The sequence below is a fragment of the Argentina anserina genome, chromosome 5 (genome assembly GCF_933775445.1).
Source record: "Argentina anserina chromosome 5, drPotAnse1.1, whole genome shotgun sequence".
Lineage (NCBI taxonomy): Eukaryota > Viridiplantae > Streptophyta > Magnoliopsida > Rosales > Rosaceae > Argentina > Argentina anserina.
Window position 1 is genome coordinate 28,840,292 of NC_065876.1, and position 18,265 is coordinate 28,858,556.

At 39.9% G+C, this 18,265-nt stretch overlaps 2 protein-coding genes across 2 annotated transcripts; both read left to right on the forward strand.

Moving 5' to 3' along the window:
- The first annotated feature begins 4,301 nt into the window (after positions 1-4,301).
- Positions 4,302-7,941, forward strand: LOC126795217 (uncharacterized protein At1g65710-like). Its single transcript, XM_050522063.1, is given in 3 exon segments — positions 4,302-5,510; positions 7,097-7,858; positions 7,861-7,941. Coding segments are annotated over 3 exon segments (2,052 nt in total).
- A 2,849-nt stretch (positions 7,942-10,790) lies between these two features.
- LOC126794529 (SUMO-activating enzyme subunit 2-like) lies at positions 10,791-16,002 on the forward strand. The gene is made up of 10 exons (XM_050521277.1): positions 10,791-10,979; positions 11,054-11,143; positions 11,415-11,498; positions 11,582-11,800; positions 12,900-13,141; positions 13,585-13,678; positions 13,781-13,963; positions 14,055-14,146; positions 14,512-14,879; positions 15,399-16,002. Exons 1-10 carry the CDS (start codon positions 10,944-10,946, stop codon positions 15,821-15,823), a joined length of 1,833 nt encoding a protein of 610 aa, XP_050377234.1. The 5' UTR covers positions 10,791-10,943; the 3' UTR covers positions 15,824-16,002.
- The last annotated feature ends 2,263 nt before the right edge of the window (positions 16,003-18,265 follow it).

The following is an 18,265-nucleotide window of genomic DNA, read 5'->3' on the forward strand; positions in this document are numbered from 1 at the left end:
GGAGATATAGAATGCTCCTATTCCAGTTTTTTAATGCTAGGAATTGATGTGGTGTGGCATTATGTCTCATTAAGATCCTGCACTACTTTAAGTTAGTAAGAAGTACAACGCATTATCGTCCTCCAAAAAGTCAAAGACTCGATGCTCAATAACTTTACCGATATTGCAAAAGTAACGAGATCGCACATAAATGCTGTGACGTGTCGGTATGGTTAGAACTCCTAGTATGGGAGATGTTCACATGACCTAGTTCTAGCATGTTGGCACCATCCTTGATAGTGGGAAGGATGACGGCGATGACATCATTGTACGTTGTGGTGTTGTCAATGCTTGTGGTAGTTGCATCACTCAAAGGGCGGCATGCAAAGATGGACTTGTAAGAGTCATAGCTTCAGTCTTGGCTCATACCTAAATGAGGGGGAGACCATTATTTTCTAGAATCAAAAACCAAAAAGAAACGAGGTGCGTATGCACAACCATTTCACCCATCATCAAGAGATATTCTCTAAACATGTGTATCAGCTAAGTTTCTGTGGGACGCTACAGACTTGTTTCGTTGATGTTAGATAACAATAGAAATCTCTCAATTGATCGTAAGAAAATCGCGCATGTGTTAATGAATTGATCTCTCATAATTGATGATGTATTCACTTGTGCTCTTATTCGTGTGTAACATATCAACAAAGAGCAACTTAGCCGAAGTGGAATGAATCAATACGGACTGAACTAGACTTGTTATGTTAATCTTTGTTCTTAAGTGTAATCAGAATGATGAAGTCATGCAATATTTGCAAGATTTATGGCGCAAAGTTTGTCTCATTATCCTAGTATTGAATACGATGAGTTATATTCTCTCGTTATGGATATAATTATTTTCCGCTACTTGATCAGTAGTAGTGTCCATGAAAACTGATTTGCAGTATATGATAGTGGTCATAACATATTTGTTGAGGGATCTTGACGCATATATGAAAGTGCCCGAATGACCTAAATTACTCAATTAAATGCTTCCAGACCACAGAGAGTTTATGCAGTCAGACTGCGACGTTCGAGAGAATGTAATACAATCGGTTGCAAGAACTGACACCCATACGTGTTCATATGAAAATCAATTCTTAATTCTCTATTATGTCTAAGTATAGATGATTAAGAGTTCAATGAGCTATAAATTCATATATGTAAGTGTTGTTGAGATACTATGGCTTTCATCATGATGTGATTAACTATGCGCCTATGCATTGTCATTGGACTTGAATTGTTTTTTTGACATGGATTTAGTTCTACACTTAATGAACCAACGCAAATCATATCCACACTAACACCGCCAGTAACTCCAACAACATCAACGTACGCCTTGGTGTAACAGTCGACACTGGTAGCGTAGAGTAGGACAGTTTTGGCCGTTTTAGAAAAGTATGACAGTTCTGTCTGGGAATTTGCACATTAGTAAACTTCGACAAAGCTTTATGAATAGATCATGTCGAATTAGGTTATGAACTTTATGTTACTGGAAAGCCACAAGTGTCTACTTTCCAAAACATTTTATGTTAACGTTATAGTTGTCTAAGTGCGTGAAGGTCATTCCACGCGCGAATCTGATTTTCATTGCAAACTCTTGTTAATTTTGAGTTGTTATACAATCTTGTTTCCTAAGATCTAAGTTTGGCTATGTATAGCATGTATGATCTAAGGATATGCGGTTAGATTAATGATTAATCATTAACCCAAGACTACTTTTGAGAAACATGTAATGAACGTTGTATACGTTGTTCTTTGTACTCCATGATTATAGCACTAATCAGGGGAAGTTGTTTCATAGACATCAGAGGGAGACTATCTCACATGTTGCTATCAAATGTAAAAGGTTTGTTGTGCTCTCTTTCTTCTTCGATCAAGCTTTTTTTTCACCCAAGAGGTTTTTATTTTGCTTGACAAGGTTTTTACCGAGGCAACGTTATGTGCACCATGCAACCTAGGCATGCGACACAAGGGGGAGTATTCCAGGAGAATTATTATTCTACCCTTGTGTGTGTCTTAACCTATTTAGATTTCCGAATTAGAGTAGATTATATATGTTTTAATGTAATGTCTGATTCTTCAAGATGCTCCGTATGTAATGCCTATATATATGCCTCATTATCAATCAATAAAGAATTCGGTTATGTTCTTCTACGTTATTATTATTCTCATTTCGTTACTCCTCGAACAAATACTACATAGTAGGCGAACAACATGAGCATAGCAATCACCCTCCGTCATCGTTTTTGACTAGATCCAAGCTTTGTCGACAAAACGAGCAGTCATGACGCACACCCCATTTTTGGTGCCAAGTACTCGACCCTCCCCTAGAAACAGTAGAAAGAATTTCACAATCTTCTCTAAAATCCTTTTGGGCTAATTTTTAGAGACCCCACCATGAGAAGAGAGGATTGAAGTTTGGGGCTTCTGTTCAGTCCTGGTTTGGCTGGTATTTGGGCCTTTTGGACTATTAAGTAGATAGATTATTTTCTATGTTGGACGGACACGCCATTGCAGTGGCGTATTGCGTGTCTGACACGGACACGCCAAACACGCCCTAATACGCGCCAGACACGCGAATTGAAATTGGACATGGCTCGGACACGCTTCAATATGAAAGGGACACGCACGTGTCCAGTTGGACACATAATTAAATAGGACATGGGGATATTTTTGTCCTCAAATTGTTTTTCGACCTAAACTGCGAGATTGCTCCAGCCTCCTGCCTCATTGCTTTCAATCCCTCTCACGCAACCGACATAACTCCAACCCCGACCACTTCGTCCCCACCGCCGTCGCCGCCGCCAAGGCTCTTCCTCTTGTAGCCACCACCGCAGCGACGATCTCCTCAGTAAGGCAAGTACAAAGTAGTTCGGATCCGAGCTGTTTCTATCTCGCTCATCCCTTTTGCTCGCACATATAAACTAATCGCCTTGTTTTTCCACCCTGATTTCATTCGAATTCAACTTACTATCTATCCCCGATTTAGCTTCACTTCTCTTTGTAGCAAATTTCGTTTCTTTATTTGGTTGATGGCGCGTGGGATTCAGCTGCGGCACCAATTCAAGTCTGCTACTTGTGTATGTGTTGTTTTCTCTGGATATTTATTGTCATATTCGTGCAAGTTTTATTGTTTATGGATATGTAGAAACACATCTCGAGGCTTATTATTTGGTAAAGTTGTTAGCTTTGGTCATAGTACTGTGAAAAATCGAGTCTTGAATCAGGTTTTGTTGATTCAGGTGTTGTGGGACTTAGTTGTAACTTGTAAGTAATGCAATTTGTTTACTGAACTTGTGGACTTCTTGTTCATTATAATGAATTTATTTGAAGTTATATTTTCCACAATCAGTTGGCTTGATTTTAATTCCTTATATATGCTATACTGGTGTCTCTGGTTAAGCAATTGTTCCAATCCAATTGGGAAGTTGGTTGCATTCCATTTGCACTTTTAGTTACAAAGCAAAAGGATACATGACCTCATGGGTATAACGAAATTAGCTCTAATTTTGGTTATACTGGATATGTTTGAATGTTTAGTTACCACTACTTTTTGAGACTTTATGATATGAAGAACCATATTCAGCAATAGGTGTATTCTATTTACACATTTCACCACTTCTTGTTGTCTTTGGCAGTACTTATTCTAATTTAAGAAACTATGTTAGTGGCTATTTAATTTTTTATTAGATATATATATATATATTTAAAATAATATTTAATTAACGTGTCTAAAACGTGTCCGTGTCCAATAAAAATTTCATTTAATGTGTCCGCGTATCGAATCGTATTTAATATGAACACTCGTGTCCGTATATGTGCAACGTAATTTATTTCAGTTTCACAAGAATATAGCGGTTGTACATAGAGATTCAGACTTTAAAAAACGAGAAAAGCCGTTGCAGAGATTCGAATTGTATCTAAATAAAAAATTATAGCAACGATCTGCGAGTTTCAAAACAGTGGCTAAATGTTACAAAGTTATTTTTTTTTTGGGGTAAAAGTAGCTGAAGTTGGTGGTGAGTCACTGCTGGAGCCAGTTGGAACGTTTTTGTTAACGGCTCTATTTTACAGAGATGGCAGCCCCACTCATGTATCCAAAATTCAAATTCTGGACGCCCTCTTAAATGAATCCTCAAGAGCCCAGTTTGAAAATGTCTCTAGGGTAAAGGGTCACCGTGTCTTCCATTTCCTAATCTCTTATAATTCAAACTTCGTTTCTCTTTGTCATCATTTCTCATAATTCAGTATACCCAGCAATTAACAGCCAACCCAGCAGCTACATGGGTTCTTGTTTCAGCAAGAAGAAAGGCTCATCTCCTCCTGCTGCTGATTATACGACCATTTCTTCAACACCTCCACCATCGGTGGCTGATCCCAAATTAAAGCCGTCCGTGTTCGTTCCAGCAAAACAAGAGCAAGTTGAAGAAGAAAGCAAAGTCAAAAAAGAGATATTCATAATCAAGCACCGCAAAAGCCACGATGATAGAGATAAGCCACTACTTCCTCTTCCACAAAATGCTGATGGGGTTGCAGCCTCTGCTCCAATTGCTACTGCCGCAACCACTGAGAGTTGCGACCAAGTCTCCATGGATGACAAGAAGGCTGCAGAGACATCTCTGTGCTTGGCGGTCCCTATGAGGACATACAGCTGCAATAAATAAGTGGATGACATTCTTTTACGGTGCGGACGGCTAAGCCGCAGCTCTTCTGGGAAGGCTGCTTCTTCTTCCTCGGCTTCTTGTGACCGTGGCAAAAAGTACTCTGGCTCAAAGAGGAGCTATGACTTCAACAACTCTGAGAATGATTATAAAGTCGTTGTAAATTTCGAGGATGCCAAGGATAATGATGGTTATTCAGATGAGAAAACCCACCACCACCGGCAACGCCACCGCCAATCCTCAAGGCACTCTCCTTCTTCTCAAGGTGGGAGGAGGATCCCAAGAAGAGAAAGATATCAGCAGCAGTGATCCAGCAGTAGAGAGAGACGAACAAGTCGATCCCCTGGAAGACGCTTATCAATGGAGCAAAACAACCCCAATTGTAATGCCAACACTACTACAACTGCCGCAACTGGTAATGTCAATTCTGACAACAATGGCACTAATAGACCCGGGAAGATGAAGATGGTTTCAGTTCCTACCACTGTGATGGACAAGAACAACAATGGGGAATCAGCAACCAGTGGTTCCATCAAGCGGATTTTAGTGAAGAGAAATGCTGGCGAGGCAGTAAATTTAGTGGCGGGTTCAAGGACTGCCGCATCACCTCGTTCTTGATCCCCTGCAAGAGGAGGAGCAAATGCTAAAGCATCCAATGACAGTTTGCAGCAGCAACAGCCTTCACTTAGCCGCAGCTCTTCACGAAAAGCTGAGCAATCTCCCTATATAAGGAATCCATTGTGTGAGCTCGATCCCAATTCCCTTGCATATCCACAAGCGAACATCAACAACACCAACAACAAGAGTGCTTGCAATGTTGTGAATCAGCTGGTAAATAATTTGTCGTCATTTCCTTTATTAATTTCTATTATTCGTGTCATAATCATCTTTTGACAAGTGAGTCAATTGATATGGTAATAGGTTTCGTTGAGATTACCAAAGCCACACAGGCACCACCTAAGGTCGTCACTCAAGAGATTCAGGCACCAGAAGCTGACAACACAACTGCCCCTCATGACTCCCGTACAACTATTTATACCCCTGACCAATGCTCTCCTGGTACAGAAGATCACTCACCTGAGGTTAGTCATTCTATTAGAGCTAATAGTAGACAATATGTTTGTCCAAATAGGTCTACTCGGGGTCAACCAACAAAAATATATGAACCTACCCTTCAGACTAAAGCCAAGTATCCGATAGCGAATTTTATCTCTACCAAAAGATTATCTAAGTCATATGAGTCATTTGTGAATCAAATATCTACTGTATCAGTACCTAACAAAGTGTAGGATGCATTGAGAGATCTAAAATGGAGGAAGAGATGAAAGCATTACAAAAGAACAATACTTGGGAGCTTGTACCTCCACCATATGGCAATAAGACTGTAGGATGTCGTTGGGTGTTTACAGTGAAGCATAATCCAGATGGGTCAGTAAGCCGGTATAAAGCACGCTTAGTAGCGAAGGGGTTCATCTAGACATATGGCATAAACTATGATGAGACATTTGCACCTGTTGCAAAGATAAACATTATCCGGGTATTGCTTTCTGTCGCTGCTAACTTGAACTGGCCACTTAGGCAGTTTGATGTTAAGAATGCATTCCTTCATGGAGAACTAACGGAGGAAGTATACATAGATCTTCCGCCTGGATACGTGGCCGCTTATCCAAGTAACTCCGTATGCAGATTGAGAAAGTCTTTGTCTTTGTATGGTCTTAAACAGTCACCTCGTGCTTAGGTTTAGAAGATTCTCACAATTCATGAGGAAGATTGGCTACAAACAGAGTAATTCAGACCACACGTTATTTCTCAAACATCAACAAGGGAATGTAACATCCCTAATTATATATGTTGATGATATGGTAGTTATTGGGAATGATACTGTTGAGGTGGATAGATTACAGAAACAGCTTGCCACATAGTTTGAGATGAAGGACCTAGGTACACTCAAGTACTTCTTAGGCATTGAAGTAGCCCGGGGTAGTGATGGTATTTATTTGTGTCAGAGGAAGTACATCTTTGATCTACTAACAGAGACAGGTATGTTGGACTGCACTCTCATTGATACTCCTATGACTTTTTATGACTCACTTGGCAAGTTGGACATGGTTGATATGTATGCGCCAACTTGAGGGGGAGTGTGAGTGGAGGGTAGTAGGTATAGTGGAGGGAATCACGGGTAGTGGAGTGAGTAGTTGAGTGATTAGTGGAGTGATTAGTGATTAGTGTGAATTAGTCTATATATACCATTGTAATCTGTATATGCATTCATCAATTCAAAGAGCAACAATCAGTATCTTACCACTTAGGGTGTTATTCCAATTGAAAAATATGTGGACGAGTGGATTAATACTATAGGTTAACTTTTTATGTCAATTACTTTGAACAGCTAAATAATTAGCCATCTCCTATTGTAGAAACCAAACGTTGAGATTGGTAACAAAATTGTTGCTCGAGGGATTAATTACAGAAGCAGCACCCTAAGTAGTGCAATGGACAACATGGTTGCTGAACCAGCAGTAGCCCCGGGGAATGATTGCCTTAAACACCACACATTGACAAGAAGCAGGTCGTCTAGGCAATCCAGAGACCTAGATATCAATCTTGAAGCCCTCTCCAATCGTTCGCCATCTTATACTAGGCTATTGCTTGAAGACATACAGAACTTCCACCAGCAGAGCTCTAATGCCACTGTAGTATCACTCCCGCAGTGTGTCTCCAAGGCTTGCTCCATCCTAGAAGCAGTAGCCGACCTCAACTCTGCTACAAACTTCTACGCGGATAGAAGCGCAATAGATCAAAGAAACAAAAGTTCATGCTACTACAACTGTTCACTGGGTGCTGAACTTGTTCCAGGGAAAGATATTCCTTTTGTGGAGTCTGAGGTACTTGTTGGAGATGATATGATGGAGCCAAGCTTCCACAAGTATGTGACAGTGAGAAGGGGAGGGGCAGATATGGAGGACCAAGAATCATCTGATAGCAACACCTTTGTGAGTGGTTCTCAACAACCCCAATGGGGCTCGTCATCTTCATGGGAACCCAATTCAGCTGACTCCACTGATTGCTGGACTTCGAGGTCCAGCACCAAAGAGGAGGATCAAAGTTTTGATGAGAATGAAGTAGTGAGGAAGAGATTGAACCGGAGAAAGACAGATGGACAGAACACGCAGGCTAGTGGGGTGGGAGTGGACGCGGCAAGCTCGCCGCTGCTAAAGGTCTTCACATAATGCAAGTAGTTGCAGCTGCTGCATTCACATAAATTTATTGAAATATACCAACCTTCCTATTTAAAGAACTATCCGTTGTATTTCTATTCGATTAGCTTTCTGCGTTGTATTTGGAGTTGCATACTTGCAACTTTTTAATTTGAGCCACGTCTCTTTCAAAATTGTACTCATGTTTTAGACGTTGTAGGAGAATTACTATCCGTAATCTTCCGATGTATCTTGTCCTCATTAGTATAAGTTAGTTTAGATAAAGAATGATATATAATCTCTGAATCTACAACATACTCAATATAATGCTTATATAAATAGGTCATTTATCAATCAATAAAAATGATGCTTCTTCATATTCGATGCGTATTGCATTCTTCTATAACATGTTATCAGCACGTAGTTCTAACCCTGAGTTCCTATGTCTAGAACCCTAATTTTTGACAAAACAAAATCCTTATGCCATGAAAAATTCAGCAAAAGATGACTAAAAAAGATTGTTCTACTAAAAAACAATTGCAGAATATACAAAAAAAAAACAGAAATCGTTTTAACCAGTGGGCACTCAAATTTATAATCTGGGCACCATCTCCTCCAATCTGTAGAGGATGACACACCGCCAGCAGCATATCTTAGCACCGCCTCAGCGCACTCGAAAATCACATATGATGGCCATGTCTCTTTCAAAATTGTACTCTTGTTTTACACCTGTGTTGTAGGAGAATTACTATCTGTAATCTTCCGATGTATCTTGTTCTCATTAGTATAGGTTAGTCTACATAATGAATAATATATAATCTCTGAATTTACATGATACTCAATATAATGCTTATATAAATTGGTCATTTATCAATGAATAAAGATGATGCTTCTCCATATTCGATGTCATTGCATTCTTCTATAACACATTATTAGCACGTAGTTCTAACCCTGAGTTTCTAGGTCTAGAACCCTAATTTCTGAAGAAAAAAAAATTCCTTATGCCATGAAAAATTCAGCAAAAGATGACTAAAAAGATTGTTCTGCTGAAAAAACAATTGCAGAATACAAAAAAAAAAGACAGAAATCGTTTTGACCAGTGGCCACCCAAATTTCCGATCTGGGCACCCATCTCCTCTGATCTGTAGAGGATGACCCACCGCCGGCATCACATCTCAGCGCCGCCGTAGCGCACCTCGACCAAGAAACTGGTCGATCCTCTCGACGCAGCCGCACGCAAGCTCGCACAACCCAGAACGGTGTCTTCCAGCGCCACCAATCACGCCCTAGCGTCGATCTTCAAGGGCGCAAACCCAGCTTGGCATCATCCATCACAGAAACTGACGACCCTCCTTCGAGCCTCCGTGACGCTAGCATCGCCTCAAGCATGCTCGACCCGGTTCTGGTGTTCAATCCGATCTTTCTCTCTTGCATTCCTTGCTTGTGAGGTTCCACCAACGAAATCTACTGACACATGAGTCTCACAACTTATGACTTACTTATCGCTTCCTTGTGTCATGGTACTCCCATGACACTCGCCCAACCAATAGGCGTCCATGCCATCCCGACTAGTACCAACCCCTTACTAACAAGCGTGCACCTCGCACCTCGTAGCAAGCGGCATGACAGTAGGCCGAGACCTTGATGGTCCTCGCTTCCTTCTATCTTACCATTTCTCGGAAGCATACACACGTTACTTGCCTCCTGAGCATCCATCATCATGCTCACTCGGCATATAGGCATCCCTTGTCACACTTCACCCATGGGGGTAATCTTATGGAAACTCAGCCCCAGGGTGTTAACTTGTTGGGCGAGGCTCGCCTCCACGGCTTGCCTCCCACATATCATCCCGACACGTATCCAACTTGCCAGCATACTCTTTCTTAGGCCACTTGGCCGCATCTGCCCACTATAGGCTTCCTTCCTTCTAACACGGTGTCGCCATTTTGTTCTTGCTGACAACTCTTTCCTTTCGGCAAGGTCGAACCCCTAACATATGCCCGTGTTGCTTTACTCTGTGGCCATTGCGCACCACGGGGTTCCGACACATTTTCCTTAAGCCCACAAGTTCGCCCAAGACGCTGGCATAAGGATCGCCCACGTACAAACCTCGCCACCTGCGTGGACCCGCAATATCGGCCTACCGGCCGATACTGTCCATAAGATATCCTGACTCATGGAAACGCATGCCGCCCCTCTTTGGCGACATCCGCCCGGCTCCTAGGTTCCCCAAGGTCCCCCAGGAGTGACTCACTCAGTGCCCCATAAGGCCGGCACCGAGGGTGGTGGAGAGTCAGACACCATGTACCCCCTATAGAGCATATTTGAGAAAACTAGACTTGACAGGAGGAAACATCAAATATCCGAGGATGAGCAACTTCCATAATTAATTCATACAAGCTCATAAAAATATGACATCAAGTGCATTGAACTCTTTTCGACATCCCAGACATTTTTCGTGTTCAGACTTTTCCCAAATACCGAGCCTAAGTGCCTCGAAAAGTTCAGGATTTTAGGGCAAAGTGCTGATAACGTGTTTCACGATGAAAATTGTATATTATTGAATGATATGTGGGCCTATATATATAGACATTATATCACTTGAATCCCGTAGGATTCAGAATCTTAATCTATTACAGAAATGTGAATCTATCTCTAACAGGAAACCTAATAAGGCTAAAACACACAATGGTTATTTAATATTATCCGGAACATACATATCAAATTATTAATTTTTAAATGAAATGGCTTAAAGTGGGCTTTTGAACGGACCGGGCTTTGACAATTTTGACCGGGCCGGGCCGCTTGGGCCCAAATGTGACCCTTTCCCGTACGGGACCCCAGCCCAAACCGAAGTCCAAAGCACGCATTAAAAACCGACTACGCCCAAAAACTTACGTCTGCAGAGGAGAGAGACAGAGAGACAGAGAGACAGATAGAGACGCGTCTGCAGACTGCAGAGTAGGTTGTTGTTTATGAATTGTGTTAAGGGTAAATTGGAATTGAAAAAGTTCTGATTTCCAACTGTCTTCCTCTCTCTCGATCACCCTCCTCCGACTCCCATCCCATGGGTCCTCAGAAACCCTCGCCTGCTATTAAGAAGGTGCTAACACTCCGTCCCAATTGGATTTTGTATCTATGTTTTTGAGTTATTGTTTGTTTGACTTTTTTTGGCAGGGCGCCAAAGTTCTGGTGGTTGGGGCAGGACGTATCGGCTGCGAGCTGCTCAAGACTCTCGTCCTTTCTGGCTGCGAAAACATTCATATTGTTCGATTTCCTCTCTCCCTTGCACCCCTTTTTTTCTCATTTTGAATATCATGTGTTGGTTTCTAAAGTCTCATACTGTTTGCTTTTACGTACTCAAATGGCCTCTCAGTACGTTGCTTACTCCATTTAGTCGTAACTCATATTTTTTACTTATAGCCTTCCTTCAACTGAAAATAGTCCAGTGTAATTAGATTTCTAGATTGTGTGGTTTGGGTGGAGATAGCTGAATTATGAGTTGTTCATTTGTGTAGTTGTTTTTGTTAAATTGTAGATTGACATGGCCTTTGTAGAAGTCAGTGACCTCAATGGACAATTGCTCTTCCAACAATCGCATGTTGGGATACCCAAAGCCAGTGTAAGTATACCTGTCATACTATTTGTTTCAATTTCTACACAGATCTGTGTCTGTATAAAAATGCTTGTGAATACTTTTGACAGGCTGCCCAGCGTGCTATCTTGAAATTTAGGCCTCACATAAACATTGCTGCAACTCATGCAAATGTTGAGCACCCTTACTTTGATAGAGTCTTCTTTAAAAAATTTAACGTTGTTTTGAATACACTTAACAACTTCGGTGCCGGGCGACATGTGAATCGACTATGCTTGGCAGCTGATGTTCCATTAATTGATAGTTGGTCTGCTGGGTTCCTTGGACAGGTGAGTTATTGCCTTGCAGTTCTTTTGCAAAAGCCATTTCCTTTTCCTTATCGTAATTAAAATCAGTACTTCATTAAGTTGTCTGCTTGTTTTTTAAACAAAGTTTAAAATTTCCTTTGCTTAATGTTTAGTTGGTACATGAAATCTTGTTCTGAAGATTTTTTAGAGTTGCAGATTGAATATAAGAAATACCTCTTTTCATCAGAGCTCATGCAGTCAACTACTTTTTTTCAATTTAAATCTCTTTTTCGGATAAGTTCATGAGCTAAGGACCACAGTAGTATCTCTAAGGTTAGGATACTGAATTATTCAAGATTATATGTCTAGTTTATTCACTTTATAGATACACAATAACCAACACTGTCATCGTCATCCTATTAACCTTCATTTCAGTGAAATGGATGAACCACATGTTATATTTTTCTCTCCCGTTCTTTATGTCATCAAAAAGCCTACTTTACATAGTTCTACCTTTCTTTTAGCAACTAGCTTTCATCATTTGATATGCAGGAGCACGATGTAATTGCTGTACGGTGTTATATACTTTAAGTGTGTTAGATGAATGTATTAGTAACCGTCATTGTTTTTGTTATTATTATTACTAGCTTTTACTCACTTGCCCATATGTGTAAATTATTTTATATAAACATTAAAAGAAAAAAAAAGTGGGAACTTGGAAGCTAATCGGATGATGGGTGGTTATTGGCAACTGTAAATCAGGCAGTTAACTATTTGAAAATTATTATTTTTTATGATATTTTCTTGTTTTATAATTTACCATGTTGCCTCTGAATTATTAATTTTTTTAAATAATTTACATAACATGTAGGCGTGTTGTATTTTCACACTCGAATTGGCTGACAAACTCAGTTTGCTTAGATAATAGTATAGATTATTGTTGTTATCATTATTATCATCAGAGGGTCAGATGTCAGAATATCTTATCATGTTCGTCCAGTGTTTTCGAAGTTCCACTACTTTTATTGCTCTATCTGTCCTTGCATGTGTTCTAAAAAAGGGGGTGTTGCAGCCTTTTTGTTTTCTTTTTGGTGCACCATGATTTATTTCTTCCCTTTTGAACTATTGACTATGGAAGCAGGTGACCGTACATGTGAAGGGAAAAACAGAGTGTTACGAATGCCAGCCCAAACCTGCTCCCAAAACGTACCAGGTTTGCCCCATTAACGGTACTCCATCAGAGTTATTGAGACATGGTCTGTTTGAAGGTAAAGGAATTGTTGATAATACTTTCCCTACTGTTGCAACAACAAATGCAATTATTGTTGGTTTAATTGTCATTGAGACAATCAAAGTGCTGCAAGATGACACAAAACATTACAGGTGTGTACAATAGCCACCCTGTCTTCTATTTGAATTGTGCTTCATATTGCTGAGAAGTATGTTTCTTGATTTCTCTTCCTATTTCCAGTTTTTTTAGACATTGAAGCATCTGTGTTTATTGTGGGTTTGTATTATAGGACTAATACGGAGAATCCACTTTCAAAGTTTCAAGCCATTTAGTGTTTTCTTGTCTAAAGGAAGATAATTTCTGCACTCACAAGTTTTCCAAAAATATTTCTTGCATTGTTTGGTATTAGGACGCCTGTTCGGTATGTGGGAATTGGATACAATATTTTTTGACATGCCGTTTCAATTTTATGTTTTTAGAAGATTGTGTGTTTCTTAAATGAGTTCAGAAAAGGTTCTGCTATGAATTCTTATAATTTTTTTCTTTTTACGACACTTTTAATTTCTGTTTGATTCACCATGATTTGGTCAAGCAGGATGACTTATTGTCTGCAACATCCAACAAAAAAGATGCTGCTCATGCCAGTGGAACCATTTAAACCTAACGAGTCCTGCTATGTCTGTTCAGAGGTATGCAAAATGATCTCTTCTGAGTTTTGTCTTCGGTGGTCTTTTTCTTTTACCTGAAGTCTGATGGCTGTGTACTAATGCAATGTAATTGATTTTGAGCAGACACCACTATCATTAGAGATAAATACTAAACGTGCAAAGTTGCGGGACATTGTTGAAAAGGTAGTTAAGAACAAGCTTGGAATCTACTCTCGACTCATTATGCACGGAACAACCTTTATTTATGAAGTCGGTACCAGCCTGGATGCAGCCATGATAATAAAAAATGAAGCGAACCTTGATAAGGTAGCGTTTTCATAATGTCACTAGCCAAAATGTGCTCACCTATATCAGCTGCTTATTGAAGAATGTATGCTACATTGTGAATGAAATTTAGGTGTTGTCCGAGTTTATTTCTCCAGTTACTAGTGGAACAATGCTGACATTTATGGATCAACAACTGTCCTGCAAAATCAATATCATACACAGGTTTAAATATACTTCTCATTTCTAATAATTATTTTTATCTTGTATCAAGCTTGACAGCTTACTACATGCATTTACAGTTACTTCATCACATCTATAAGTCATACAAGGTTATGGATGTCTTCAATATATGAAGTTCTGTTGTGATTCACCCTAGATGTTGAAGTTGAATCTTAACAAACCATTGGGTATCTTGTTAATAAATAATAATGCCTCCCCATCCTGCAATTTGTTCCCTCCTGTTCAATTTGTCACCCACTAAGTTACTGGCTTTCTAGCTGATTATGAAGCATTTCCTGATGTTTATCATACTGCTCGAATATTGTGAATAGACATGCCTCATATTTGATGCAAATTTGATTTCTCAGAGAGGAATTTGATGAGGAGAAAGAACCTGATGGAATGGTTCTATCTGGATTGCCCCAAGCTACTTCTGTGGTGAAGGATGATGAGGAGTCCAATGCTAAAGCTGACAGTGCATCAAGTGCTTCAGATTCGGAGGCTGATAACTATTATGAGGTTGAAACTACTCCTGGAAAGAAAAGGAAACAGTCTGAGGTTTCGGGCACAGATATGTCAAGTGTTGTTGGTGATACAAAAAATCACGGAAAATTGGAAGTCGACAATGAGATCTCAATTGGAAAGAGATCTCGATCGGGGGATTCGGAGAAGGAGCAACATCACCTCAGTGAAAATCCAGACGACAGTGCTGGTGTAACCTGTCTGAGAACCAAAGGTATTTTGCTACGTTTTTATGTTAAAATTTATGTACCAAGCTATTGTTTATGTAGTACACCTAGGTCTTTTTTAGAGTTCTTATGCCTGGAGAGCCTCTGGTTCCTCTTTGGGAGAGAAAATTTTCTTTATCTATATTTGTTGCTAGAACTGAAATTAATTCTCGAATCTGTATACTTTGTTACCAACGGCATATTACATTGTTAAGTAAGATTGTTGTTGTCCTTGAACTAATTGATATTGTTGATCCATTTGTTATTGTCGGTTTCTCCTCAAGTTAGTTATGGGTGTTATGGCTCTGTTACTTGAATTGAATTAAGCTATTATTCAGTTCTTTTATTTGAACAAGTTGGTTCTAAGTTTTTCCTTTGGTAAGGTCGAGGTAGTACTGTTTCTGTTTGAAGTGATTAGTAAAAGGGCCTCTCTTTATGTGTATCAGATCAAGTTACTGGTCGGTAAATTTAGCAACGTCATCCTTTTTATTTGTTATTGGCATCTAAAAATGACTTAAAACAAACAGGCTTCAAGTCCGAAGAAGCTAAGGCTGCTGGAGTTGAGAAGTGTCTGGTCATAGGAGGAGAAGGATGTCGGATCTGTGGTGATGACCACCACCACACCGTAAATTGCCCGTTCTTAGAGTATGTTCCACCTGGGTCGATTGTTGGTCCTGACTATTTGGTAATGTGTGGCGTATGTGGTTCTAAGCTACGCCAGCCTACACCAATATGGTGTGGCGACTGCTGTGAGGGGGTAGGAGGACGAGCGGTGGATGCGTCTACCTATGAATCACTTGATGAGTTCGGGTGCGGCCTCAACCCAGAACGATTTTGGGGACCAGAATCTGAGGATGAGTACATGGATCCGGATCCGGACCTGGACGCACATAGCAGAAAAGCAGAGACCTATAAAATTACACAGCAGAATGAGCTTCACAGTCGATCATGATAAGTTAATCTGGCATGTGAACAAGTTTGTGCGGGCATGTAAATAAGTTTATTAGTTGCAAGATGCCAAGACCACCGGCTGTGATCTTTACTTGCGCTTTAAGCTATCTCTTTGTCGCCAGGCTTTGTTGTATTACGTACTGAATATTTATTATTTTACTATTTCGCTATATTGACTTGCATGATTTCTTTAGTCTTTTATAACTCGAACTCATTTTGTCAATTAAAATAGGTGTAAAATTATGATCTAATCTTTACACTATAAATTATATTTAAAAAATTAATTAAAAAAATTAATGTAGTAATAAACAAAATAATATAACTTTGTACTGTATAGTCTGTTTGAGCAGAAAGAAAGCATATCTGGTTTTAGTCGGCCTTCAACTGTTAATATTATATTGAGACAGTGAGACATTAGTAACGAAGATCTACTACATCAATCCACTACAACCATATAAAAAAGATACTGTATTAGTAACATAAGCTACACTAGCCCCACCAATAATGAAAATCTACTACACCAAAGACAGAACGATACAACACTGTAACAGAAAGTTACTACACCAGTAACAGAAAGCTATTGTGTCGCTGTTGAAACCAAAAATAAATAAAACCGCACGCTCGACCAAAGCATGGTCTTTCTTTTGCAAAGAAAATATGAGTGCTTTATCTTGATAAAATTTAAATCCTCTAATTAAAAAAAATAGAGGACACGATGAGATTAATAGCAAGTGAAACTCTCAGCAGAAAAAAGCGTTACAACCTTACAAGGCATAGACTTCTACTCAAATTCTAGTGGAGCAAACATAAGAGTTGGAGTCTTTGAACACGGCTTCTAGGAAGATAAGTTTCAAAACTAGTTCAATTTAGTTTGAACTCCAACACTTTCCATTAGGGGTGGACAAACTGACCCGAAAATCGAACTAAATCGGGCCCGAATCCAAATCGAATTCGAAAAAACTGAAATCCGAACAAAATCGAACCGAAAATAAAAAAATTGAACTGAACCGATTCTGTTTGAATTGAGTTTTTGGTCAATCCCTTAGAAAACCGAACCAACCCGAAAAACCCGAAGTCAATAAAACCGAGAAAACCGAAATGTTTTAGTTTAGTTTCGGTTGTAGACTCGAACTGAACCGTATAGAACTATAGGCCGAACTGAACTTTAAACCTTAACGACGTCGTTTCTACAATAAACAACACAAAAAACCCTAGTTCAGTCCATCTCTCTTCCGCCGTTTAGGGTTTAGGGTTTAGGGTTTAGGGTTTAGGGTTTAGGGTTTAGGGTTTAGGGTTTAGGGTTTTAGGGTTTAGGGTTTAGGGTTTAGGGTTTAGGGTTTTAGGGTTTAGGGTTTAGGGTTTTAGGGTTTAGGGTTTAGGGTTTAGGGTTTAGGGTTTAGGGTTTAGGGTTTAGGGTTTAGGGTTTAGGGTTTAGGGTTTAGGGTTTAGGGTTTAGGGTTTAGGGTTTAGGGTTTAGGGTTTAGGGTTTAGGGTTTAGGGTTTAGGGTTTAGGGTTTAGGGTTTAGGGTTTAGGGTTTAGGGTTTAGGGTTTAGGGTTTAGGGTTTAGGGTTTAGGGTTTAGGGTTTAGGGTTTAGGGTTTAGGGTTTAGGGTTTAGGGTTTAGGGTTTAGGGTTTAGGGTTTAGGGTTTAGGGTTTAGGGTTTAGGGTTTAGGGTTTAGGGTTTAGGGTTTAGGGTTTAGGGTTTAGGGTTTAGGGTTTAGGGTTTAGGGTTTAGGGTTTAGGGTTTAGGGTTTAGGGTTTAGGGTTTAGGGTTTAGGGTTTAGGGTTTAGGGTTTAGGGTTTAGGGTTTAGGGTTTAGGGTTTAGGGTTTAGGGTTTAGGGTTTAGGGTTTAGGGTTTAGGGTTTAGGGTTTAGGGTTTAGGGTTTAGGGTTTAGGGTTTAGGGTTTAGGGTTTAGGGTTTAGGGTTTAGGGTTTAGGGTTTAGGGTTTAGGGTTTAGGGTTTAGGGTTTAGGGTTTAGGGTTTAGGGTTTTGGGTTTAGGGTTTAGGGTTTAGGGTTTAGGGTTTAGGGTTTAGGGTTTAGGGTTTAGGGTTTAGGGTTTAGGGTTTAGGGTTTAGGGTTTAGGGTTTAGGGTTTAGGGTTTAGGGTTTAGGGTTTAGGGTTTAGGGTTTAGGGTTTAGGGTTTAGGGTTTAGGGTTTAGGGTTTAGGGTTTAGGGTTTAGGGTTTAGGGTTTAGGGTTTAGGGTTTAGGGTTTAGGGTTTAGGGTTTAGGGTTTAGGGTTTAGGGTTTAGGGTTTAGGGTTTAGGGTTTAGGGTTTAGGGTTTAGGGTTTAGGGTTTAGGGTTTAGGGTTTAGGGTTTAGGGTTTAGGGTTTAGGGTTTAGGGTTTAGGGTTTAGGGTTTAGGGTTTAGGGTTTAGGGTTTAGGGTTTAGGGTTTAGGGTTTAGGGTTTAGGGTTTAGGGTTTAGGGTTTAGGGTTTAG

Excerpts from the sequence above, each read along its gene's own strand:
- LOC126794529 (XM_050521277.1), top strand. The coding sequence starts at position 10,944 with ATGGGTCCTCAGAAACCCTCGCCTGCTATTAAGAAG. Across the intron at positions 10,980-11,053 it reads CCTCGCCTGCTATTAAGAAG|GGCGCCAAAGTTCTGGTGGT; the intron begins GTGCTAACACTC and ends TTTTTTTGGCAG. Across the intron at positions 14,880-15,398 it reads AACCTGTCTGAGAACCAAAG|GCTTCAAGTCCGAAGAAGCT; the intron begins GTATTTTGCTAC and ends TAAAACAAACAG.